Below are 26172 nucleotides of genomic sequence, written 5' to 3'. Positions count from 1 at the left end.
GCCTTGGTTGATACAGGAGGCAGTGATAATCTCTCTTTGTACGAGAGGTTTATCTTTAATATTTAAATAAATATAATTATTTTTAATTATATTAATCTTCAATAATTAACATTAATAATAGTTAAATCGTTTAAAATAAAGTTATACCTATTATCATCTCAAACTTTGCTAATATTGACGTTTATAGTGAAGGGTACCCCTCTTGCCCGCTTTCTTCAAATTTTGGGGTATATATACGATTCGATTCCATTATAATAGTAAGGAAAAAGCGCAATTGCGAAAACCTTTGGTGGCGATCCCACCTTAGGGAGGCTAGACGTTTCTCGTAACCCTAGCTGATCGCCGCGTATATCCTAAAACCAAACGATGATAATGGAGTAGAAGCCAATGATACAGATTGGTGTCTATGTAGAATAGACGGAAGACCAGTGGATGGTGGTGTTAGAAGCCAGTGTAAGTGCAGACTGGTGTCAATGTGGGATTGACAAAGAACAGAAAATGGTGGTGATTAGAAGCCAGTAAGAACAGACTGGTGTCCGTGTGGGATGGACAAAGACCAGAAGATGGTGGTGTGAGAACTCAAGTAGAGGAGCCATTTCCGTGACTGTGAAAGCAGTTCGGAGATGGCGAACACGTTTGCTCCGATACGCAAACTGCGAACGCGGTCACGTGGGTGTAACAACAGACAGACAGACACACAGACACACACACAGACAGACAGACACACACACAGACAGACAGACACACACACAGACACGGCCGTTACAGAACCTCTCCTGGACTACGTCACACGGAGAGGTAAAAATCCCAAAGCGAATATCGTAGTTAACGAATCTGGGTTTATTGAAACCAAAGAAAAAGCTTCGTATTGGGAATGCAGTGACATTTGCAACGTTAGAGAGCGGACTATTTTTAAAGTCATAGCTTTCATTAACCAGGCGGCAAAGGCCAGTGATAGCGTCCTAAATGAACTTTTTAGTTCTAATTTTGACGTTTGCTCCTACAAAAATAAGTTTTGCCAAAAATCCGTGGTCAAATTGCCATTGGACGATTCAGATTTTGAAGTGAAAGTTCTGCCGTATCTTGGTCATTTTTCCTATTGCTCTGAAAGCGAAGAATGCGAGAGTTACTTGAGAGCCTTCAGAGAATTGGCTCCGCATTACTCCGGGATTAGAACTATTTTAAGTAAAATCTACTCTGTTCGAGCGTTGCTTAACGCTTTATCAACTTTGCCTGGGGGAATAGCTCAGTGGTAGAGCATTCTACTGCAGATCGAGAGGTCCTTCGTTCAAACTCGTGTTCCCCCTGTAACAGCACGGATCATTGCCTTTATTTTAGTTAATTAGACATTACGGTTATGAACAAGGGGGAATAGCTAAGTAGTAGAGCATTCGACTGCAGATCCAGAGGTCCTTGGTTCAAACCCGAGTTCCCCCTGTAACAGCACTGATCATTGCTTTTATTTTAGTGAATTCGACATTACGGTTATGGACATTGGGGAATAGCTCAATGGTAGAGCATTCGACTGCAGATCGAGAGGTCCCTGGTTCAAACTCGTGTTCCCCCTGTAACAGCACGGATCATTGCCTTTATTTTAGTTAAATACACATTACGGTTAAGAGAAAGGGGGAATAGCTAAGCGGGAAAGCATTCGACCGCAGATCGAGAGGTCCTTGGTTCAAACTCGTGTTCACCCTGTAACAGCACGGATCCTTGCCTTTATTTTAGTTAATTAGACATTACGGTTATGAACAAGAGGGAATAGCTCAGTGGTAGAGCATTCGACTGCAGATCGAGAGGTCCTTGGTTCAACTCCGTGTTCCCCCTGTAACAGCACGGATCATTGCCTTTATTTTAGTTAATTAGACATTACGGTTATGAACGAGAGGGAATAGCTCAGTGGTAGAGCATTCGACTGCAGATCGAGAGGTCCTAGGTTCAAACCCGAGTTCCCCCTGTAACAGCACGGATCACTGCCATTATTTTAGTTAATTAGTCATTACGGTTATGAACTAGAGGGAATAGCTCAGTGGAAGAGAATTTGACTCAGATCGAGAGGTCCTTGGTTCAAACCCGAGTTCCCACTGTAACAGCACGTATCATTGCCTTTATTTTAGTGAATTCGACATTACGGGTATGGACATTGGGGAATAGCTCAATGGTAAAGCATTCGACTGCAGATCGAGAGGTCCTTGGTTCAAACCAGAGTTCCTCCTGTAACAGCACGGATCATTGCCTTTATTTTAGTTAATTAGACATTACTGTTATGAGCAAGGGGGAATAGCTCAGTGGTAGAGCATTCGACTGCAGATCGAGAGGTCCTTGGTTCAAACCCGAGTTCCCCCTGTAACAGCACGGATCATTGCCTTTATTTTACTTAATTAGACATTACAGTTATGAGCAAGGGGGAATAGCTCAGTGGTAGAGCATTCGACTGCAGATCGAGAGGTCCTTGGTTCAAACCCGAGTTCCCCCTGTAACAGCACGGATCATTGCCTTTATTTTAGTTAAATAGACATTACGGTTAAGAGAAAGGGGGAATAGCTCAGTGGTAGAGCATTCGACTGCAGATCAAGAGGTCCTTGGTTCAACTCCGTGTTCCCCCTGTAACAGCACGGATCATTGCCTTTATTTTAGTAAATTTGACATTAGGGTTAGGAACAAGGGGGAATAGCTCAATGGTAGAGCATTCGACTGCAGATCGAGAGGTCCTTGGTTCAAACCCGTGTTCCACCTGTAACAGCACGGATAATTGCCTTTATTTTACTTAATTAGACATTACGGTTATGAGCAAGGGGGAACAGCTCAGTGGTAGAGCATTCGACTGCAGAACGAGAGGTCCTTGGTTCAAACTCGTGTTCCCCCTGTAACAGCACGGATCATTGCCTTTATTTTAGTTAATTAGACATTACGGTTATGAACGAGAGGGAATAGCTCAGTGGTAGAGCATTCGACTGCAGATCGAGAGGTCCTAGGTTCAAACCCGAGTTCCCCCTGTAACAGCACGGATCATTGCCATTATTTTAGTTAATTAGTCATTACGGTTATGAACTAGAGGGAATAGCTCAGTGGAAGAGAATTTGACTCAGATCGAGAGGTCCTTGGTTCAAACCCGAGTTCCCACTGTAACAGCACGTATCATTGCCTTTATTTTAGTGAATTCGACATTACGGGTATGGACATTGGGGAATAGCTCAATGGTAAAGCATTCGACTGCAGATCGAGAGGTCCTTGGTTCAAACCAGAGTTCCTCCTGTAACAGCACGGATCATTGCCTTTATTTTAGTTAATTAGACATTACTGTTATGAGCAAGGGGGAATAGCTCAGTGGTAGAGCATTCGACTGCAGATCGAGAGGTCCTTGGTTCAAACCCGAGTTCCCCCTGTAACAGCACGGATCATTGCCTTTATTTTACTTAATTAGACATTACAGTTATGAGCAAGGGGGAATAGCTCAGTGGTAGAGCATTCGACTGCAGATCGAGAGGTCCTTGGTTCAAACCCGAGTTCCCCCTGTAACAGCACGGATCATTGCCTTTATTTTAGTTAAATAGACATTACGGTTAAGAGAAAGGGGGAATAGCTCAGTGGTAGAGCATTCGACTGCAGATCAAGAGGTCCTTGGTTCAACTCCGTGTTCCCCCTGTAACAGCACGGATCATTGCCTTTATTTTAGTAAATTTGACATTAGGGTTAGGAACAAGGGGGAATAGCTCAATGGTAGAGCATTCGACTGCAGATCGAGAGGTCCTTGGTTCAAACCCGTGTTCCACCTGTAACAGCACGGATAATTGCCTTTATTTTACTTAATTAGACATTACGGTTATGAGCAAGGGGGAACAGCTCAGTGGTAGAGCATTCGACTGCAGAACGAGAGGTCCTTGGTTCAAACTCGTGTTCCCCCTGTAACAGCACGGATCATTGCCTTTATTTTAGTTAATTAGACATTACGGTTATGAACGAGAGGGAATAGCTCAGTGGTAGAGCATTCGACTGCAGATCGAGAGGTCCTTGGTTCAACTTCGTGTTCCCCCTGTAACAGCACGGATCATTGCCTTTATTTTAGTAAATTTGACATTAGGGTTAGGAACAAGGGGGAATAGCTCAATGGTAGAGCATTCGACTGCAGATCGAGAGGTCCTTGGTTCAAACCTGAGTTCCCCCTGTAACAGCACGGATCATTGCCTTTATTTTACTTAATTAGACATTACAGTTATGAGCAAGGGGGAATAGCTCAGTGGTAGAGCATTCGACTGCAGATCGAGAGGTCCTTGGTTCAAACCCGAGTTCCCCCTGTAACAGCACGGATCATTGCCTTTATTTTAGTTAATTAGTCATTACGGTTATGAACAAGAGGGAATAGCTCAGTAGTAGAGCATTAGACTCAGATCGAGAGGTCCTTGGTTCAAACCCAAGTTCCTCCTGTAACAACACGTATCATTGCCTTTATTTTAGTTAATAGACATTACGGTTAAGAGAAAGGGGGAATAGCTCAGCGGTAAAGCGTTCGACTGCAGATCGAGAGATCCTTGGTTCAAACTCGTGTTCCCCCTGTAACAGCACGGATAATTGCCTTTATTTTAGTTAATTAAACATTATGGTTATGAACATGAGGGAATAGCTCAGTGGTAGAGCATTCGACTGCAGATCGAGAGGTCCTTGGTTCAAACCCGAGTTCCCCCTGTAACAGCACGGATCATTGCCTTTATTTTAGTTAATAAGTCATTACGGTTATTAACAAGAGGGAATAGCTCAGTGGAAGAGCATTTGACTCAGATCGAGAGGTCCTTGGTTCAAACCCGAGTTCCCCCTGCAACAGCACGGATCATTGCCTTTATTTTAGTTAATTAGTCATTACGGTTATTAACAAGAGGGAATAGCTCAGTGGAAGAGCATTTGACTCAGATCGAGAGGTCCTTGGTTCAAACCCGAGTTCCCCCTGTAACAGCACGGATCATTGCCTTTATTTTAGTTAAATAGACATTACGGTTAAGAACAAGGGGGAATAGCTCAGCGGCAGAGCATTCGTCTGCAGATCGAGAGGTCCTTGGTTCAAACCCGAGTTCCCCCTGTAACAGCACGGATCATTGCCTTTATTTTAGTAAATTAGTCATTACGGTTAAGAGAAAGGGGGAATAGCTCAGCGGTAAAGCATTCGACTGCAGATCGAGAGGTCCTTGGTTCAAACTCGTGTTCCCCCTGTAACAGCACGGATCATTGCCTTTATTTTAGTTAAATAGACATTACGGTTAAGAAAAAGGGGGAATAGCTCAGTGGTAGAGCATTCGACTGCAGATCAAGAGGTCCTTGGTTCAACTCCGTGTTCCCCCTGTAACAGCACGGATCATTGCCTTTATTTTAGTAAATTTGACATTAGGGTTAGGAACAAGGGGGAATAGCTCAATGGTAGAGCATTCGACTGCAGATCGACAGGTCCTTGGTTCAAACCCGAGTTCCCCCTGTAACAGCACGGATCATTGCCTTTATTTTAGTTAAATAGACATTACGGTTAAGAGAAAGGGGGAATAGCTCAGTGGTAGAGCATTCGACTGCAGATCGAGAGGTCCTTGGTTCAAACCCGAGTTCCACCTGTAACAGCACGGATAATTGCCTTTATTTTACTTAATTAGACATTACGGTTATGAGCGAGGGGGAATAGCTCAGTGGTAGAGCATTCGACTGCAGATCGAGAGGTCCTTGGTTCAAACTCGTGTTCCCCCTGTAACAGCACGGATCATTGCCTTTATTTTAGTTAATTAGACATTACGGTTATGAACGAGAGGGAATAGCTCAGTGGTAGAGCATTCGACTGCAGATCGAGAGGTCCTTGGTTCAACTCCGTGTTCCCCCTGTAACAGCACGGATCATTGCCTTTATTTTAGTAAATTTGACATTAGGGTTAGGAACAAGGGGGAATAGCTCAATGGTAGAGCATTCGACTGCAGATCGAGAGGTCCTTGGTTCAAACCCGAGTTCCCCCTGTAACAGCACGGATCATTGCCTTTATTTTACTTAATTCTAGGAGAGCGATAGCTCTCTTAGATAAGACCTCATACCGACTTTAATGTATAAGGATGGTTTTTTGATTGGTTATAACTTTTTTTGTATCGTATTAACTGCTTTGAAAAAATTCCACAGAACTACAATTCGGGACCTAAATATGTGGTTAAAATTTCAAAAAGATCCATCCATTAGTTTTTCTTATAAAAAATAAAGTTGCTAAGGGTGGTTTTCATTTCCATAAAAATTTTACGATATTTTGATGAAAATCATGAAATTTTCCATAGAAATAACATGGGAAAAATTTAACAGATAGCCTTTTTGTGGAAGCCGTCATGAAATAACTATACGTTTGTTTGATTTGAAAACGGTTTCAAATGAAAGCCTCATATTTAGTATTTGTGCTTTCCAGCTTTCATTGATTAATTTTAAGTTTAAGTATGTTTAATTTTAAATTTTCAAAATTACCCCAATTTGCGTTATTTAAGCATGGATAGACTGATTTACTAGAAAATTGCAGCGCGAGGCCAAAATTGGCCTTTTTTTGCGTTTAGTTGCGTCATATTAATCCGATTGTTTTTTCTTAATGCCTTTTGGTTGAAATGCCCTATCGGTAGTGAGATAAGACTGCTTTAATATTGCCGCCGTGACAAATACCCCGTTTGTGGTCGCCATTTTTTTAAGGGGAAAAAATTTGAGAGTGGGTCCTTTATCGTTGTCATTTTCATATTTTTTGAGGATTTGCTGATGGATAGATTTTAAATATAATATAAAGTAGGTTTCACTTTTTAATATAAGCCTAATTTCATAATTTTCCACCTTCCTATTGTCCCACAATCTGTTTCTAAACTTGCCACTTTTTTTAAGGCGGTGAAACCCGTGAAATTGCGCTAAGCCTTGGTCGCTTCAGCCCCTTTAATGCTTCTAATCGTGGTGCGCAGCCATGGTGAATTAATTTCTCTAAGCCTTGGTCAAAACAATATCCATAGTGCACCAGGCCCGTCAATCTTATTTCCCATCCTGGTTTCCTCATATATGCTCTGTCTTCGAAGTCTGCTTTGTATTATGCTATGAATTTATGCTTTATTTATTTCGTAAGCATAGGTAACAGTAGTGATAGTTAAAAATGCCGTTATTTATTTACTCAAATCAGGGTTCCATTGTATTAATTAAAACCTTGTATTCTACCTAAATGATTAAAATGTTTCATTTGGTAATGCTTTATGAAAAACAACGCTCACTACAGAAGATTTATACACATATTCCTCACCAACGTAACACGTTTGTTTACCTTGTAAACTATTAAATACAATAAATACTATTGCCATTAACGGTGATTTTCTGGAAAGTATTGACAGCAAACCTTATTTTCTTAATTAATAGTTTACATATTTATAATTTAACTCAAACACACTTTTAACAAGTTATATTAATTGTGGTTATATGTAATATTTCATGAATGAAGCTCAGTTTCGAACAAAACCACTATTAGTGAGCCATCCAACAAACAATGGTTTGGAACTAATAATAATAATAATAGATGGAAATGATTAACGCAAGTTGATAAAGAAATTAATAATCTTTTGATTAATTATGTTAGAAAGGAAATGATTTACGCAAGTTGATAAAGAAATTAATAATCTTTTAATTAGTTATGTTAGGAAGGAAATGATTTACGCAAGTTGATAAAGAAATTAATAATCTTTTAATTAGTTATGTTAGGAAGGAAATGATTAACGCAAGTTGATAAAGAAATTAATAATCTTTTAATTAGTTATGTTAGGAAGGAAATGATTAACGCAAGTTGATAAAGAAATTAATAATCTTTTAATTAGTTATGTTAGGAAGGAAATGATTAACGCAAGTTGATAAAGAAATTAATAATCTTTTAATTAGTTATGTTAGGAAGGAAATGATTAACGAAATGATTTACGCAAGTTGATAAAGAAATTAATAATCTTTTAATTAGTTATGTTAGGAAGGAAATGATTAACGCAAGTTGATAAAGAAATTAATAATCTTTTAATTAGTTATGTTAGGAAGGAAATGATTTACGCAAGTTGATAAAGAAATTAATAATCTTTTAATTAGTTATGTTAGGAAGGAAATGATTAACGCAAGTTGATAAAGAAATTAATAATCTTTTAATTAGTTATGTTAGGAAGGAAATGATTTACGCAAGTTGATAAAGAAATTAATAATCTTTTAATTAGTTATGTTAGGAAGGAAATGATTAACGCAAGTTGATAAAGAAATTAATAATCTTTTAATTAGTTATGTTAGGAAGGAAATGATTAACGCAAGTTGATAAAGAAATTAATAATCTTTTAATTAGTTATGTTAGGAAGGAAATGATTTACGCAAGTTGATAAAGAAATTAATAATCTTTTAATTAGTTATGTTAGGAAGGAAATGATTTACGCAAGTTGATAAAGAAATTAATAATCTTTTAATTAGTTATGTTAGGAAGGAAATGATTTACGCAAGTTGATAAAGAAATTAATAATCTTTTAATTAGTTATGTTAGGAAGGAAATGATTAACGCAAGTTGATAAAGAAATTAATAATCTTTTAATTAGTTATGTTAGGAAGGAAATGATTTACGCAAGTTGATAAAGAAATTAATAATCTTTTAATTAGTTATGTTAGGAAGGAAATGATTAACGCAAGTTGATAAAGAAATTAATAAATTAATAATAATTTGATAAATATTATGGGGAAGAATATAATACTTCTTTTCCCCTTCTGATATGGGAACTCATGACGGAGACAATAGGGAGCTAACAGTTCTGACCCTGAAACGTCACACCCTTCTATCTCTTACTGGAGTTTCATCCCCCCTGACGGTTGGAAACAGTATTCTACTCGCAAAAATTCCAACCAGAGAGGGGCTGTGTGACGTCAGACTATCTGTTCCCCCTAGCCAGTTGTTAGCTCCTTATAGCTTTTAGACCAAACTACATTTTAAATGTCAGGAAGCTTTGACTGTAATTGGATTTAGGAATATTTTGAACTAATAATTCTACCCAAATGATTAAAATCTTAAATTAGGTAAGGCTTTATGAAAAACCACGCTTTCTACAGAAGATATCAACATATTTCTCGCCAACGTAACATCTTTGTTTATCTTGCAAACTATTAAACATAAGAAAAAGCACTGTCGTTAACAGTGATTTTCCAAGGAAAGTAATGACAGCACACCTTATTTTGTTAACTAATGGACCCCAGATTTATAATTTATCTCAAACACTTTTAACAAGTTTTATTAATGTTTATTTTGTTACATTTTAAATATTTTTTGTTTTATTACATTTTTAAATATTTTTGGTTTAATACATTTTAAAAAGTTTTGGTTTATTAAATTTATATTTTTTGACAGTTATGATTATTAATTTTTTTGAAAAAAGACGCTCTACAGTGCTGCCCCCAATAATTCGTCTTCAGCGCTAGCTAGGTTAGTGGTGGTCTTTAGAACTTTCGTAACCGACCAATCAAAATTGTTTTTGCTGGTTTGCAATCAGGGTTGGAAACAGGGCCGGAAATAAGAAAAATTTCTTATAGGACATGTGTCCAGTGACCCCCTGTTTGACTTGAAAATTTATTGGACATTGTCCACTGGAATGCGCAAAAGTAGTGATGCATCTCCATAGTCAAGCTATCAAAACTTGGGAAAATTTATTGGTCAAACTGTCCATTGACCCCCTTAGTTTTGAAAAAATTATGGGACATTTTAAAATTTTATTGGACAATGTCCAGTGTCCTGTGCTTATTTCCGGCCCTGGTTGGAAATAAGAAATATTTCTTATAGGACGTGTGTCCAGTGACCCCCTATTTGACTCGAAAATTTATAGGACATTGTAACTGGAGTGTGCGTGCCAAAATATTGTCGCTTCTCCATAGTCAAGATATCAAAATTTCGGGATACTCATTGGTCAAACTGTCCATAGTTTAAAAAAAAGTTATGGGACATTTTAAAATTTTATTAGACAATGTCCACTGTCCTGTGCTTATTTCCGGTTTCGGGCTGCCAGATTCTGAGTGAGTCTGACGTAGCAGACGACAAATGAGTTTTCCTTTAAAATCCTCATAGAGTGGCACAGGCTTAGCAATTTTAATTAATATTTTAGTTAAAAATGGTTTATTGTTCAGTTTTTAAGTGTAAAAGTCGCACGGAAAAAGATAAGGGGATTTCGTTTTACTGTTTTCCTTGTGTAAATAAGAAATATGGGCCTTATATTGAAGAACTTTCGCGTAAAAGAAGGCAGGCTTGGGTTAACGCCCTTCATCTTGAAAAAAAATTTTCAACTTTTGATCTAATACAGAAATGGCATAGAATATGTAGTCGTCATTTTATTTCAGGTAAGAAATACTAAAATTAAAGAAATGGTACAAGTTTTAAAATTTTTTCATTAATGCAATGTATTTTAATTTAGGAAAACCATCAAATTTGGAAGATGAGACGCACCCTGATTGGGTTCCATCACTTTTCCTGGGATATAGAAGTGTGCAAAGCTTAAGATCTCCAAAATCTAGACTAGATTTACATAATCGGTATTTAGAGCGTTCTGAGAAGAAGAGAGAATTGGAATCAAAAAGTGAAAATGCGATCTCAATGTCATCATTGGGAAATGATCTCTTCGTTTCTGTGTTAACGGAAGATAGTCAAGATGATTCTGTGTTAACGGTAGACAGTCTAGATGATTCTGTGATTATGGAAATAAGCATTCTTGAAGACAGAATTGAAGATTCTGGAAGAGCTGAAGTTGCTTGTCAATGCGTACCACTTTTTTTAAATGCATCTGTTCAAGCTAATGTTAAAATGGTGGAGGCATCGAGTCAGACAAGCAATAATACATACAAAACTGCCGAAATTCAAACTGATCTAACCATAGAAAATATAAATTTTTATGAAGACTTCAAAAAATACAATCAAATGAAACGAGGACCGTTTATTATACTTGCCTTCCATCAATTCTGTAGTACCATTTGATTAGATTTAAGATGTTCATAGTATATTTTTGCAAATTTAAAATTTTTTATTGCACAATTAAGGTGGAAGGAATAAAAATTATCACAAATTAAGTTTTATCACTTTTTCTTTCCTGGTCTACCTCTACCTCGGTTTTTGGGTTGGTTTTTAGAAAATATTTTGTACTTGGGGCCTTTGTAATTTTTAAAGATATGTAATGAAAGTTATTATGAAACTATTTCTATCACAGTTCTCATTATCACAAGCTATCATTCTCCCCTCTTCCCCTTTACCGCAATAACAATACTTTTTATTGACCAGATTTTTACAATTGCGGCTAGAGAGTTCACTGGAATTTCTCTAATGCCATTATAGAGAACATTTCTTCTAAAATGCTTACAAACCAATTCTAATAATATGCACTTTTTTTGTACATTTTTGAATTATTTCTTCCCAAAGTTCAGTCAGGTAAAATTCTTTCAATTTTGACTTCATTCAGTGTCCAAATGACAAAAATCACAATAACTTCTATCACGGATCATCATTTGGGTTTGTACTTGATAATAGTAAGCGTAACTAGAGGACAGTTTATACTTCTTCGTTTGTTAACAATATTCCAAGCATGAAGATTTCGTAGTTGCATACTCGTCTATTTTTATTTCTCTTACTGAATAAGGGCATTTGATTTCTAATAATCCAAGACCGCAGCATTCGCAAGAAATTTTGTTATCAGGTAAAGCCCCCATGAATGGGAAATCTGGGTTTATAACCAATCCTGACATAAAACACAGTTTTGCAGGAGCATGTTTTGAAATTTCCAAAAATATTCAAACAAACATCTCACCTCATGTCATTGTTTTCAAGCAAATTGCTTTAATTTTTAAACCGTTTTCTTCCCTTTTATGACTGCATACTTATACTTTAAGACTTGGGCTCTTTCCACTAACATCTCTTTCTGCCACTTTCTACAAACTCTATATACTCCAAAAGGAGAATAATCGTTTGTTCAACAACGTTCAATTCTATGATATAAATGTAATTATAATTTTGCCCGTTAAAACCTAAAAACTACCCTTATGTGATAGATTTAACCAAGGTTTAACTAGTAAAACTTCCTTACATACAGCCGCAATTTTGATTTTTAATAGGGCACCTTCCCCCTCTTTAAAGTTCACTTTTTTTCGGCTTTTCGCCCTTACCACACCCCACTCAGGGAGCACATTATCCTATTTTTGAGCTCACTGCCCCACTCGATCACGCAAGTTGCACGCACTTGCGTGATCGAGTGGGCTACACCCTTACGAACTCTGCCTCTTCAAAGTTCACTTTTAGGCGGCAACTTTCCGAAGCCAGGCTTAAGGTTCGTATTCCTCTATTAAAAACCTGTATTTAATTATATCTATTACTTCAAATTATATTTAGAAGTATTTTATGGGTTAATAAGTTGGTTATTTAAACCAACTTCATACATCGTTTGTGCTCAATTATTTTTTTCTTTCCAATTTTCCTTTTGTTAAAATTTATGATAAGCCTATTTTTTATTACTCACATTTCATTATTACCTACATCATTGAAATCTGAGTGTTTTGCAAAGGGTTCTTTGTGTACCTTTGCAAATTCAAGGGTTTCTTTGTGTACCTTTGCAAATTCAAGGGTTTCTTTGTGTACCTTTGCAAATTCAAGGGTTTCTTTGTGTACCTTTGCAAATTCAAGGGTTTCTTTGTGTACCTTTGCAAATTCAAGGGTTTCTTTGTGTACCTTTGCAAATTCAAGGGTTTCTTTGTGTACCTTTGCAAATTCAAGGGTTTCTTTGCGTACCTTTGCAAATTCAAGGGTTTCTTTGTGTACCTTTGCAAATTTAAAGGGTTTCTTTGTGTACCTTTGCAAATTCAAGGGTTTCTTTGTGTACCTTTGCAAATTCAAGGGTTTCTTTGTGTACCTTTGCAAATTTAAAGGGTTTCTTTGTGTACCTTTGCAAATTCAAGGGTTTCTTTGTGTACCTTTGCAAATTCAAGGGTTTCTTTGTGTACCTCTGCAAATTCAAGGGTTTCTTTGTGTACCTTTGCAAATTCAAGGGTTTCTTTGTGTACCTTTGCAAATTCAAGGGTTTCTTTGTGTACCTTTGCAAATTTAAAGGGTTCTGTGTGTACCTTTGCCAATTCAAAGAGTTCTTAAAAAGTTCCTTGTGAACTGCTGGGTGTAACAAACATATTTGCAAAACCCGTTGCAATATATTATTAAATACATTATTGTGACAGCCATTCTTGACTATTTAAAATGGTTACTCGAGAACAAGCTAAGCGGAAAAAAAACGCCTTGCAATGGGGAAATCTAGAACAGAAGCTAACTTAAAATTGCAAGCTGAGAGTAAAGCTTTGCAAAAGAAGCAAAGTAGGCAACTTTGCCTTAAAAAGCACTATTTGAAAAAGAAGGAGTGCTTTCAGAGAAAATACGCAAATAATCAAGTTGCGCGTAAATCTGGCCTTGGTATTGCGAAAAAAAAAAATTGGACTAAACCACGTGGTGGCACTACTAATGTGGGTTCCCAATCAAAAAATAAAAAAAAATATATGAAACCCACTAAACAAGATAAGTTTGGTTTTGCAAAAAAGCTTCTCAATGCGGGAATTTTCAAAACGAAAAACAAAAAAATTATAGCTGAAAGCTATAAAAGGTTTCTAGTCAAACGTCTAACTGAAAGACTGGCGGCGTCAGAGTCTTTCAACGGTGAGACTAAAAAACAACGCACGAAGTCTATCTCTCACAACCTAAAATGCCAAGTGCTAGCTGGTAGAATATTGCATTTCAAAAGGCAATTATATTCGGCTTACCACGCCCAAGTAACGAGGATAGTTAGTGAATTTAAGGATTTTGTTCAGAAAATCAAAGAAATTGGGTCCATTGATCCTGGTAATTTGGCAGAAGTTGTGGGTGGTAAAAGGCTTCACAGTAGCATGAAAGAGGCCTATTTCCATGAAACTACCTATTATCCGATTGGAAATATTGGTAAAATATTGAAAAATGACGATGAGTCACATTACGGCAAAATTTTTCAATTGGATTCTGATGGTCGTGTACGAAAAGTTCTGAGAGACCGTGTTACCACTTCGACTAAAGAATTGTTTGTTGACGAAATGGGAAATATCGTTGACATGAAAAACAATAACGCAACTAGTAATGTTGAACTAGTTTTACAAGTTAATGAATCGGGAGATGTTACGAATCTTTTCAACATTGTTGAAACTGAAGAGAAGAATCCAAAAGCAAATTTTGTGATCAATGAAGGTGGGTTTATTGAAACCAAAAACAAAACTGTATATTGGGAATGCAGTGATATTTGTAATGTTCGACCTCGAGCCATTGCAAAAGTACTAGCTTTCGTAAACACAGTTGCAAATGCGAATGAAAAATCTTTGACTAAAATTTTTGACACTGATTTGGACCTTTGCGAATTAAGAAAAGAATTTTGCAAAAAATCAAACGTGTCTATACCGCCAGATGGAGACGAAATAGTGGTGAGAATAGTTCCGTTCCTAGGACACACTGCTTACTGCGCTGATAGCGAAGATTGCCAAAGTTATTTGCGTGCTTTCGCTGAACTGGCTCCTCACTATTCGGGAATTAGAAATATTCTGAATAATATTTATCACATCAAAGCGTTACTCAACGCGTTAACTAAAATCTCAACTGAAATTGAAAGTGGTGATTACGAGTCTGTGACGAATGTCATGGCGGAATTAAGGAAAACCCTTGCTACACGTGGGAAAAATTTAAATAAGGAACAAAACGATGCTCCTGAAGGAAGCGTTAACGCTCCTCGGCCGAGTCTCGATGAAAGTGAAATCTTGAGTCTTTACGAGAATCAATTCGCTCGGGCAATGCTAAACACCAACGAGTTTCACGACACGCCCTGCGACTGCTGTTTAAGATTATTGAAAAAATCTGATTTAAGAGCAGTAGAAAAATTGGTAAACAGTGCTGTTTTTGAGAACGAGGCCTATCTGATTTTAAGAGCTGGCTGGATAATGAATAATTCGGACGCTAGAGAAGCGGACATGCTTCTATGTCGTTACTGCGCTACGGATTTGGGAAAGGGTAAAGTTCCCATTAGATGTTTTCTGAACAACTTGGCAGTTGACAATCCTCCGCCAGATGTCACCAATTTAAACATGTTCGAGAAAGTTTTAATTCAACTTGTGAAAGCCTTCCACACTGTGGTGCGGTTAGGCACTAAAACCAATTCCAACGTTAAGTTTGGTACGGTTAAAGCTTTAAAGGGAAGAGTAATTTATCTTCCAATTCCAGTGGAAAAAAATTTGAAGATGATTCCCAAGACGTTGCCGAAAAATCACGAACTGCATATCTTGGTGAACGGCGTTCCCACTGCGGACAAAAAGGTTTGGCAGCAGGTTGTTTGCCTCGAAAAAGTGTTGAAAGCATTCAGTGTGCTGAAAAAGATAAACCCTTTTTACAAAGACATTGATATTTCGACAATGAATGAGGAATATATTTGTGGCACGCAAGAAATTGATGGAAATGGAAATTCATCGACTCCCGAAGAATTACTGAGCCTAACAGATCCACTTGCGTTAATTAATGATGGATCTGATGCCTTGACACGCGCTTCCGCTGCGCTTCAAACAGAAGGGCCAGCGGATAGTAGTCACGACGTCCAAGGTGACCAAAACGCTTCGAACATACAGGAGCAGGATGAAAATCAGTCTAGGCTTGCACCAGGCAACGCCTACAAAATTTTAACACAGCCCGAGGCTTTGTTGCGAAAACTATCTGAGGGTGAAGCCAATGATCTGTACGATCATTACTCTATTCATCCAGTGAACGTTCAACCACCGAAAGATTTACTGGGCGCTTACCAAATGAAGCGCGTCGAAGCCGAGCCAGTTAGCACTTGGGACAAAACTTGGAATACATGAGCTTTGTTCATTTGTTCCCTAAGGGTCGCTTTGGCAAGCACGATGATAGACCATTTGGGAAAATAACGGAAACCGAGTATCGTTTATCCCGTTTTTTGAACAAGAGTCCAATTTTTAGACGAGATTACGCCTATCTGTTCCATTCTTATCAAGAATGCGAAATGAAAGCGATTTCTAGCAGTTTGAACTACGTTCTTCGTGTAAAAAAACCCATGCCTATTGGGGTTGAAAATTTGCTCAGTCGCGTTGAATCTGGCGATAAAGAACTTGAGAGTAATTTAGCTACTTTCTTGGGTCATATTCGAGGAACTAAGGACTACTGGTATAAAGTTCTTAGAAACGTTTTAGCGATGATTCGGGAATTTGGTCCTCCCACCTGGCTTTTAACTTTTAATCCGGCCGAATACGATGATATGGAACTGCACGATCACTTGAGAAAAGTGAATTCAGACGTTCCAGGAATAGAGTCGATGACGGTGGCTGAATTGTTGAATTTGGATCCGCTTAGCGTAAATTTGCACTTTCACAACAAAGTGAGGTCGCTGCTAAACAACTTTGTCTTGTGTAAGCAAAATCCAGTTCTTGGCATGATAGAACATCATTTTTGGCGGGTTGAATACCAATCTCGTGGTTTACCTCACTACCACATGCTTTTGTGGGCCAAGGACGCTCCAAAGATTGGAACTTCTTCGCCCGAGACTATTTTGGATTACGTGCAAAAACACGTCACGTGTTCGATGCCAAGCGCATCGATAAGTCCAGAATTGCACCGGCTGGTAAAAAAATTTCAATTTCACAAATGCACCTCCAGTTGTTACAAGAAGGTGAAAAATTCTAAAAAAGGATCGAGAGTGTGTCGTTACGGTTTCCCTCGTAACGTAACAAACGTAGCGACTATGAATTCCGTTAGATCAGTTACTCGTCACCGTAAGATGAAAAAGGTGCAGAAACGGTTGTACGACTTGCCGAGAAAACAGCACGAAGAATTAATAAATGATTATAATCCAACGCTACTATTGGCTTCCAAAGCCAACATGGATTTGCAATTTGTCGCTGACAAATCGGAGATAGTGGCAAACTATGTTACGGCTTACGTGACAAAGGGAGACCGGGCTGACATGGACCAAACTTTTGCCGAGTTAGGCAACGAAAGTTTGTCCAAAAAATTATTTGCCTATAGATTGAAATCTTTGACGTGCAAGCAAATAGGAATTTATGAAGCTCTCGATATGATGCTGGGCCAAGACCTTTTCAACAAGTCTGACAGCACTAAATTTATAAACACTAACTTGAAAGAAAACCGATCGAGAATTTTGAAAGGTTACAAGGAACTCGCTCGTTTGAGGGAAACTGACCCCGAAAGCAAGGACACTTGCCAAAAAGGGTTCGTCGACGACAAGTATCCGAATCGTCCCGACAGCTTGGAAAATCTTAGTTTGCGGGAATTTGGTCAGTTTTACGATTATGCCATGCGCTCCGAGGGTGTCGAGAAAAATGCGAATCTCATCCAGTTGAAAAACAATCTGGGTTTCATGAGAAAGAGAATTAAGCCGTACATAATAGAGCACTTTATTCACGACCCGATGGAGGAGAAAGAACAGTATTGTCACGCTCTACTGATCCTCTTCAAACCGTGGCGTGACGAAACTGAGCTATTGGGCGATTTTGAAACATACGCCGATGCTTTCGAAAACTCGCTTTCGGTGTTAAAAGACATGAGAGAATATCACGAGAAGCTGTCGGTTTCCAAAGAAGTTGAAAAGAAACGGAAGGCTTCTAAAAAGGCGGACGAGCTAGAAACCATAGTATCGGAGGCCGAAAGTGAAGACGATGAAAATGCGCTACAAGGGAAAGAAATTGTTATCGAAACTGAACACGCGATGGCTGATGTGGAAGCTGCCATGGAAATCAATTTCGAGACTGATGATGACAATGTGGCGTTACTAAACTCGGATCAAAGGCGAATATATGATCACATCATGGATCACTTCTCCCAAGAGGGAGAAAAATCTGGAAACAAGTGCCTTTTTGTGTCGGGACCTGGTGGCACTGGCAAATCGTTTCTTATCGACACTCTCGCCAACGCAGTAAGGCGACGCTTTCAAAATCCTGCTAGCGTGGCAATTGCCGCGCCAACGGGTTTGGCAGCGTTGAATGTTAATGGCGTAACATTACACAGATTACTAATGTTGCCGGTAGATCATGGGCGTATTGCCGAATACCATTCCCTAAGTTCTGACAATATGAGCATTATGAAAGAAACTTTGGGAAATTTAAAACTCTTAATTATTGATGAAATTTCCATGGTCTCGTCGGTGTTACTGACTCACGTTCACTTGAGGCTGAACGAATTTTGGGAAATGAACCAACCATTTGGTGGAGTTGTATTTATCCTTGTTTTGGGTGACTTTTTCCAATTGCCTCCGGTTCAAGGAAATCCCGCGTTCATCAAAATCACTTCCGAAGAAGCCAGACTTAGATTCAATTGCATCGGAGGAAGTGATCTTTGGAAGTTTTTTAAATACGATGAACTAACGCAAAATGTTAGACAAGCCAACGACCAAAGTTACGGCGACATTTTAAGCAGAGTTAGAATTGGAAATATTTCTAAAGCTGATGTTGCAACCTTAGAAAGTAGATTGGTTGCTCGAGGAAAAAACATCGAGGTGGCTATGGACCTTTTCATTAAACTGTCCAATGAAGGGTTTCGCCCAATTTGTTTGATGCCTAAATTAGCCATGTGCGAAAAATTCAACGGCGAAATGCTGCGAAAAAACGGCGAGAAAGTTGAAGTCATTCCTTGCCAGGATAGACTCGCTGACTATGGCAAAAAAATGAATAAAAACATTTTGAGGAGACTTCAAAGTCTAAAAAACGAACCGTCCAAAACGGGCGGTTTGGAGAGCGAGTTAATTCTTTGCGTTGGCTGCCGTATAATGGTCAGAAGGAATATCAGTTTTGAAAAAGGCGTTGTAAATGGTACGATGGGTTTCGTAACTGGATTCAAGAAGGACGAACAAGGAAACGTTGTTGGTATTTTTCTCAGAGTAGATCGCGAACCGAATAACGACAACGACAACGCTAACACTGACTTTTTAGTTGAGAAAATTTGCGTCAAATTTTTGCTCATGACAAACATTTACGTTAAGCGCTCCCAGTTTCCCGTCATCCTGGCATACGCAATTACGATACACAAAAGCCAAGGCATGAGTTTAAAATGCGCCATTATGGATTTGGGTCCGAATTTATTTGGAACGGGCATGGCGTACGTCGCTTTATCGAGAGTGACGTCCTTAGCCGGACTCCATCTATTACAGTTCGATCCGACTAAAATTAAGGCGGATGGACGAGCCATAATGGAATATAACAGGCTTCGCAAAAAATATAGGCCAGATCTGCCTCTTTTGGAAATAACGGAGTCGAAAGAAAGTAGAGGTGGGAAAAGAAGTGCGCCTACACTATCTAAAAGCCTTTTAGAAGGCGAGGAAGTGAGATGTGAAGAAACACCGAAGAAGAAAAGGAAAGCCCAACAGAGTTTGGATAGTTTTCCCTTGAAAGGTTTAGCTAACGATGATCAAGTAACGTGCTATTCTAATAGCGTTTTGCAACTACTCTTATTAGTGCCGGAATTAAGAGAATTGGTTAAATCTTACAATGGATCATTCGTTGAAAAACCAGTTTTACGTTGCCTCCATGACACGATAAACGACATCGAGAGTTCTCAAGGAAGTTTCAGTCGTAAAGGGTTGGAACTGAGAATGGCTGTCGGAAATCATTTTACGCAAAACGTTCAACAAGACGCCAGTGAATTTTTGATGGTGCTCTTGACGACACTAAGTCAAGAAATGGAAGCCAATTACTCTAAGGCTCTAAAAGATCTTTTTTGGTCAAAGTCGCGAAACTTTACCAAATGCCCCAAATGTCAAGTTGAACAAAATTCGGAAAATATTGTTGAAAGCAACATTTTCAATCTTCCACTAGAAAACCGAGATAAAATTGATTGGAAATCTCTAGAAAAAAGGATGAGATTAACAGAGGTGCCATGCGTATTTTGTAACAACCCAAAAATACAAGAGCGTGATGTATTGATATCCAGCGGGAAGTACGTATTTTTGTGTCTTCTCCGTGGCGATTACAAAGATGGTCGTCCAGTTAAGATTTCGACCAAAATATCAAGTTTTGAAAATCAAAATGTCACTTTGAGCAAGATGCTTTTTAAAACTAAAGGGGTGATTATTCATAAAGGTCAATCGTTGGCCGAGGGACATTATGTGAACTTTGTGAGAAAAGACAACGGCTGGTACGAGGTCAGTGATGCAATAATCAGAAAAAGGGAGAGATTCGTCAGTAACTTGACTGACGTCACTGTTCTGCTCTTGGAAAGAGTCCAGACACATTAAAGGATCTAACGTGATTGAAGAATCCATATCAAATTTACCCCAGGTAAAGCTTAAAATTTCAATATTCGTACCAGAAAGGAGCATCATATCTGTCAAAGATATACTAATAGTTTCATATTCCCTTTAAAGTAATTTATGATTGGGTAAAATTGTTAATTCTCGAGCAAGTTAAAGGTTTACAATGGTTCGAGATAAATTTTGATGTTGCCCAGACTATAATAACCGTGAATGGGAGAGGAAGGAGGATTGTAGGGCCTTGCTATTGTTTCGAAAAAAGGCGATGATTCTTGAATTAATTTTTAAATTTTCTAGTGAAGGGTTTTGCCTTGCCCCAATGGTATTTTATATAAAAACAAGTTAAAAACGTAGCCCCTGTTGGTAATGCTATGTGATTAAATATAATTCTTTAATAAGCTGGTGTTACTATTGAGACAAACTCATATTATTAGTTAACATTGAACAGATTTTTGGAACTGAGATTTAGACACTCGTACACAAATTTTAAATAAATACTGATTAAAATTAATATATTCGAAGAGTTCTCTAAATATCAGTTTCGCAACTACCATTTTTCTCTTTTAAGCACGCTATATTTTTTTTTTTACATTAAGACGCTCATAATTTTTTTTTGCATTAACAATTTCAAACCGTTCCAAAAAAAGTCCACGAGGTTTTATAAACTAAATTAATTTAATCTAATATCATACTGTTTTAATTTCAACCCCTGTAGCGAAGATTTTTGTGTTTAAATATTATTTATTAATATAACCTTTTCTTTGTATAACTTATCAATAATGTGTACCAGACCCAATCTAATACCACTTTCAAAAATTTATTTTAAAGTATTTAATAGCCATATGAACTTATTAATTTGTCCCACTAACTAATATCCTACTATTGTTGGATAATTTGTTTTTATAAAGTTTGAGAATTATTTCCCCAATTGCGGTTACCAAAATATATATATATATATTACATTACCCGTGTAAATAAAATAACTAAAACATTTTTTTTTCAATTAATATTCCAGGAAGTTTTGCATATTCTCTTTGTGTTTCTCACCAGCTGGAGTAGTCTGAGTGACGGGTGCCATTGATTAAAACCAACAGGGGTAGAATTTGCAAAGCCTTTTGGAATAATTTTTTTTCTTCAAAATTTAATAACCTTTTCATTGTCCCTTTGGTAACCCACGCGCAAAACAATAATTGTCATGTTCTAGCAGCACTGTTTTCAAACTTAAAGCTAAGAGTTGCCTGACATAATTTATAAAAATTGACCCTCAAAATCTCATATTTAAATGAACATATAATAGCCAGTAAATGGTAAAGTTTTCTTTCGCCTCCTCCCCCTCCGCCCCTTTACATAACTAATATACCGAAGAACAAAATTATTTCGACAAAAATGCTACGAGCAGTTCATATGTTCAACTTTGAAACATGCAATTTAAAGACTATTTTCGTACAACTACAAGCGTATTGTATCAACACGTGCCAGCTGCTAAGCTTCAACAGAAAGATAATTCATCATAGCCTTTACCAGTATAATAAAAGATTAAAACTACACAGCCAAAAAGTATGAACATCATCATTATATAAAACAACACCACAAGACTTCGATAGACAGATCAAGAAATATAAATATTCAACTTCTATGCCGAAATAACAGACACTTTAGACTGGCGTGTGCAAAGAATGAGAGCGACTTTGGATTAAAAACAGCAAAGATATTCAAAGAAATAACCCTCGTATTTGTTGAGTGAGTGTCTATAGAACGTCAAACTGTACCAAGGCCAAATAATACGTGTCAATTATTTAATTTCCCTGCATAGTTATATAACGGCTTGGCAAGCCTTGCCTTCAAGTTCATCAACACAATAGAAGTTCATAACAGATATGATTTTGCTAAAAAAACTTTTTTGAACAAAAGTTGCTTCAACGTTATTAAAATTTAGAACAGCAATGGTTTGTTACTAAAATTATGTACTTTACTATGTTGGGAGTTTGGGCGCACTCCTGTAAGCCAAGCTTCTGGGCGACAAAGTTTTGAGGGAATAAGGGACTTGTCAGCATGCCTACCCTACAGGAACTGACTACCCCGTGTCCGCGGGTGGTGAAATACCCCAGATCCCCCCTCCTTCACCACCCGATTAAACCTCAAGTACTTCACTCGTAACTCTAAAAAACCCAACTGTGATTAACCGCCTAATCACCTTGGACTTCAATTTAAATTTCCATCGAAACGCCTTATGAACGTTATTTTACGGACGTTTGCCAAACAAAACAAGCTCGATGGAATTAGTAAAATAAAGCTGCCAATTAATGACGTTAAGCAGTAATGCTATTTGAGTTCAAAAGTAATAAATATCAAAACAAAATAAAATGGACTGGAGATGTCGCTACCAAACACAAGGCACATCATTAACTCTCTGAACTAAATTGCAGATTCTACATTAACATAACAAAATCACGCGCGATGGAGCTAGTAAAAAAGCTACCGATTAATGAAATTAACCACTAACGCCATCTTAGTTCAATAGTGAAACACAAGGCTCCTCATTAACTGTGAACTAAACTGCAGACTCTACATCAATAAAACAAAACCAAGCGCGATGGAACCAGTAAAAAAAGCTACCAATTAATGACATTAACCACTAACGCCATCTTAGTTCAATAGTATTAAATATAGAAAAAAAAAATAAATCAACTGGATTGAAGATGTCACTAACGAAATACAAGGCGCTTCATTAACTCTCTGAGCTAAACTGCAGATTCTACACCAACAAATCACTACCCTTTTTAAAAAGCATCTTTAAGTATATTAGCAGTATTTTAACAAACTCCCCCTTCCCTTTTTTATACCTAAAATAATTTAACATTAAAACCCATGCTTACTATTTTTCTGGCTATTATATATTCTCAATTTTACAGTCCTAGGATTACATGTGTATAAATATTTTTTCATCATTGAATTATTCACTTGAGAGATTAACAAAATGATTATTGGTGCTCTAACGTTAATGTTGAACTTTTCACACTTTTTAAATCCAACCTTCACGTATGACTCTCTTTGAACATTTTTTTAATCCCTCTCATGTATTCATAGTGAAACTTACATTTTAGATTCAGTTAAAATTAATTATAGTTATTCCTAGCTTTTCCCTGTTAAGGTCTATTTTTTGACAGTTAGGACGCTATCACTAATTATTCTCAAAAGCCTTTCTGGTGTCCAAAATAATTTTCCTTATAAAGTTACGAATGAAACCCTTTAAAAAATACGCAACTATTAGCTTTAAACGTGAAAAACAAAATTTTTATTTACTGGAAAATAATTATAATGAATACAAATAACAACCAGGGAAATTCAATTCCAAATTGCGTCCTATAAATAAATGTAGCAATTATCAAACCAAATGTGTTTTTAAAATAAATCTTTAGCACATTCCAATAAAATAATAATCATACGTGTTTTAACTTTGAAAAAAAGGTTTAACAAAAATATTCTTAAAGCAATTTATTGTTTTAATGACTTTTAAGTAATTACTGAACAGCCATAACTTTAAAAAATTACAATTTATATTTTAACTATTATATAAAATAAATAATACTATTAACCCTAACTTTTGTCATCAATAAACTACTGTAACTCTCATTTCACTTTATTTATCAAAGGTAAAATAGTTACCATTAGTTTCATAAATACTAGTAAATAATTTGTTGGTCCTGGTATTTCCTATATTCAATGATAAATCTAAGCACAGTTCCATTGCCAGACTCCCCTAGTATGGTGGCTAATCATTTATCATCTATCCCAATGGCTAAATCCAATTAAAATTGTACTTAAGGACAGAGCGAAAAATAAAATATGCCAAACTACCACACTATACGGAAGAGAAAATCTTTTTAAGACGCGTTATATTTATATTATATTATAATTATTATGATATTGCCAGCTTTTCCAAAACACTACAAAATTGTATTTCTTTTCCCCTGAAATATTGCCAAATTATTGCTAGTTGTCTTATTTAATGCCACTTTTAACAAAAAAAATTACTATTTTAGTTTCTTAAATTAGGTTAAAGTTAATCACAAAAGATGGTAATCTATATGTTGAATCTCGTGTAAAGGTTAAGAGAAATATCCGTTCTGAATAAGATCTTGTTGACACAATGACATTGGAAATGGGGTTCAAAATTAACGTGAAAGCAACTGGTATATTCTGGTCTGGGTTCATCAGAAATAGTCGAACTAAAATCTTTGTCATGACATCACACCCTCGTATATCTACGAATTTCATCAGCTTAAATTAAGACTAAAAATATTGATGTGACGTCCCCTAAGCTAATAACTCTCAGTCTATTGAATGACAAACTATTTCCTTTTCTGCAGCTAGCGGGAATGAGCACTGAAATAAATTAATCACCACCGCATGTACGCAAAATTAATAAAAATTTTGACCGAAGTAACAGATATTAATCAAAACGCGTCTTGGATTTAACCAAGACCTAAAAAGTATCGATAAGAACAAGGTTAATCACTTGACTGAATGCACAGATATTGAAACTTTTTTTTTAATTAAAACTTACATGCTTAAGAAAGTATGTTCCATCACCCTATTCCATTGAATAAACTTACTTTACTGGTAGTAAATTTTTTCCCTCTCAATAATTTGAAAAATTTACTTATCTCGGGTTTTCGAGCACAATTCCATTCCCCGAAAACATTTTATAACTACATTTATTATCACTTTTAAGAGTTTTCGTGTGGAAAAATACCTCATAACTAGTAACTACACGTAACAATGAAAAAACGATTAGGGGGTAGTCTGCTTTAGCTTCTGCTGCGCCCGATACGAACAAGGAGGATGTATAGTTGTATACCCCCCTTGATAGAAGTACGCCTTGTGCCATTCTCATGCCTTGTCTTTCGCTGGCCTCGTCACCAAGGCAATAGCCCACTCAATTACGCGTTAAGCTGCTCGAGAATTCTGTGTGAATCACTTTTTAAGGTATTCGTCAGCAAATAGCGTCAGCAAATAGTAATTGTTTTTGAGAGCATTCCTCGCCTTGAAATAGGACAACTACGAAATAATTCGACCAAATTGAAGTTTAAATATTCGAACAAATCTTATTTTATAAATATCTTCTACCATTTCAATTTCTATAAAACTGTTCTACCAAATGCATAAAGAGTGCTACCAGAAGTCTCTGGGGCTACTAGAAATACAACATTTACTATAGGAAGATTCGCAGCGACAAGTTTAAAAATCCCATATTCCTTTAAAAACCGTTAATGCATTATCCTTGTTCCTGAAGATATACAGACTAAGTAGCAGAGTCGAGCCACAGCGTCGTAGATCACGCGACTTGGTGAACGCAGGCTATTTTTCAAAATAACCAAGTCATAAATTTCAGGCTACGACCACGCTTAAGTTAACAATTACAACAAAGAAAATCAAAAAATTACGAATATCATGCACGCCCCTACTGCTTGCGAACCATAGAAACGCCATGGCAGAACCGTTTGAACATTGTCTGTCGTACCGTTGCTATAGACCCTTTTTACGTAAAAAAGAGATGTCAATCCTTAGTATCGGGACATATGGGAGGGGGGGGTTTGACCCCTCGCCGTCTCTGCTCTATTTATGATCTTTCCATCGACTCGACTCACTCGAGCGAGATGGAAGGCAAAGTTTTACCCCCGTGTCTTCCCATGTCGAAGTGGTCTATTAACATAAGTCAGTTTAACCAAGAGTAAAAGTCATAACGTCCATGTTGAATGTGCTGCCATTGTTGAAATTTGCACTAAAATTAACAAAAGGTTTCACTATGGAGCGTTCAGGGCATAAACGGGGATATGTTAGCAACCTATTA

At 37.2% G+C, this 26172-nt stretch overlaps 1 protein-coding gene, 2 long non-coding RNA genes and 7 other non-coding genes across 10 annotated transcripts; 9 read left to right on the top strand and 1 right to left on the bottom strand.

The window, feature by feature from the left end:
- Positions 1-2274: 2274 nt before the first annotated feature.
- Positions 2275-2346, top strand: TRNAC-GCA (transfer RNA cysteine (anticodon GCA)). Its single transcript has one exon. It is a non-coding gene; the product is annotated as a tRNA-Cys (tRNA).
- Positions 2347-2404: 58 nt separating this feature from the next.
- On the top strand, positions 2405-2476 carry TRNAC-GCA (transfer RNA cysteine (anticodon GCA)). The gene has a single exon. It is a non-coding gene; the product is annotated as a tRNA-Cys (tRNA).
- An 837-nt stretch (positions 2477-3313) lies between these two features.
- Positions 3314-3385, top strand: TRNAC-GCA (transfer RNA cysteine (anticodon GCA)). The gene has a single exon. It is a non-coding gene; the product is annotated as a tRNA-Cys (tRNA).
- Positions 3386-3443: 58 nt separating this feature from the next.
- TRNAC-GCA (transfer RNA cysteine (anticodon GCA)) lies at positions 3444-3515 on the top strand. Its single transcript has one exon. It is a non-coding gene; the product is annotated as a tRNA-Cys (tRNA).
- A 708-nt stretch (positions 3516-4223) lies between these two features.
- Positions 4224-4295, top strand: TRNAC-GCA (transfer RNA cysteine (anticodon GCA)). Its single transcript has one exon. It is a non-coding gene; the product is annotated as a tRNA-Cys (tRNA).
- Positions 4296-5519: 1224 nt separating this feature from the next.
- On the top strand, positions 5520-5591 carry TRNAC-GCA (transfer RNA cysteine (anticodon GCA)). Its single transcript has one exon. It is a non-coding gene; the product is annotated as a tRNA-Cys (tRNA).
- Positions 5592-5909: 318 nt separating this feature from the next.
- TRNAC-GCA (transfer RNA cysteine (anticodon GCA)) lies at positions 5910-5981 on the top strand. The gene has a single exon. It is a non-coding gene; the product is annotated as a tRNA-Cys (tRNA).
- Positions 5982-6534: 553 nt separating this feature from the next.
- LOC149639873 (uncharacterized) lies at positions 6535-7351 on the top strand. Its single transcript, XR_016372341.1, has 2 exons — positions 6535-6774; positions 6868-7351. It is a non-coding gene; the product is annotated as an uncharacterized LOC149639873 (long non-coding RNA).
- Positions 7352-10133: 2782 nt separating this feature from the next.
- Positions 10134-11082, top strand: LOC149639872 (uncharacterized). The gene is made up of 2 exons (XM_089850785.1): positions 10134-10359; positions 10434-11082. Exons 1-2 carry the CDS (start codon positions 10134-10136, stop codon positions 10988-10990), a joined length of 783 nt encoding a protein of 260 aa, XP_089706911.1. The 3' UTR covers positions 10991-11082.
- A 12717-nt stretch (positions 11083-23799) lies between these two features.
- LOC149639871 (uncharacterized) lies at positions 23800-25311 on the bottom strand. The gene is made up of 2 exons (XR_016372340.1): positions 24886-25311; positions 23800-24704 (listed from the first exon to the last, which is right to left on the bottom strand). It is a non-coding gene; the product is annotated as an uncharacterized LOC149639871 (long non-coding RNA).
- Between the last annotated feature and the right edge of the window lie 861 nt (positions 25312-26172).

Source organism: Phalangium opilio, unplaced genomic scaffold (genome assembly GCF_054372755.1).
Source record: "Phalangium opilio isolate 3A_F unplaced genomic scaffold, DU_Popi_V2 ptg000094l_1, whole genome shotgun sequence".
NCBI lineage: Eukaryota > Metazoa > Arthropoda > Arachnida > Opiliones > Phalangiidae > Phalangium > Phalangium opilio.
Note: the sequence above shows the minus strand (reverse complement) of the source record. Positions and strands in the feature narration are given on the sequence as shown.

Coding starts and splice junctions, on each gene's coding strand:
- LOC149639872 (XM_089850785.1), top strand. CDS start 10,134: ATGGTTTATTGTTCAGTTTTTAAGTGTAAAAGTCGCACGGAAAAAGAT. Junction 10,360..10,433: donor TAGTCGTCATTTTATTTCAG/GTAAGAAATACT, acceptor ATTTTAATTTAG/GAAAACCATCAAATTTGGAA.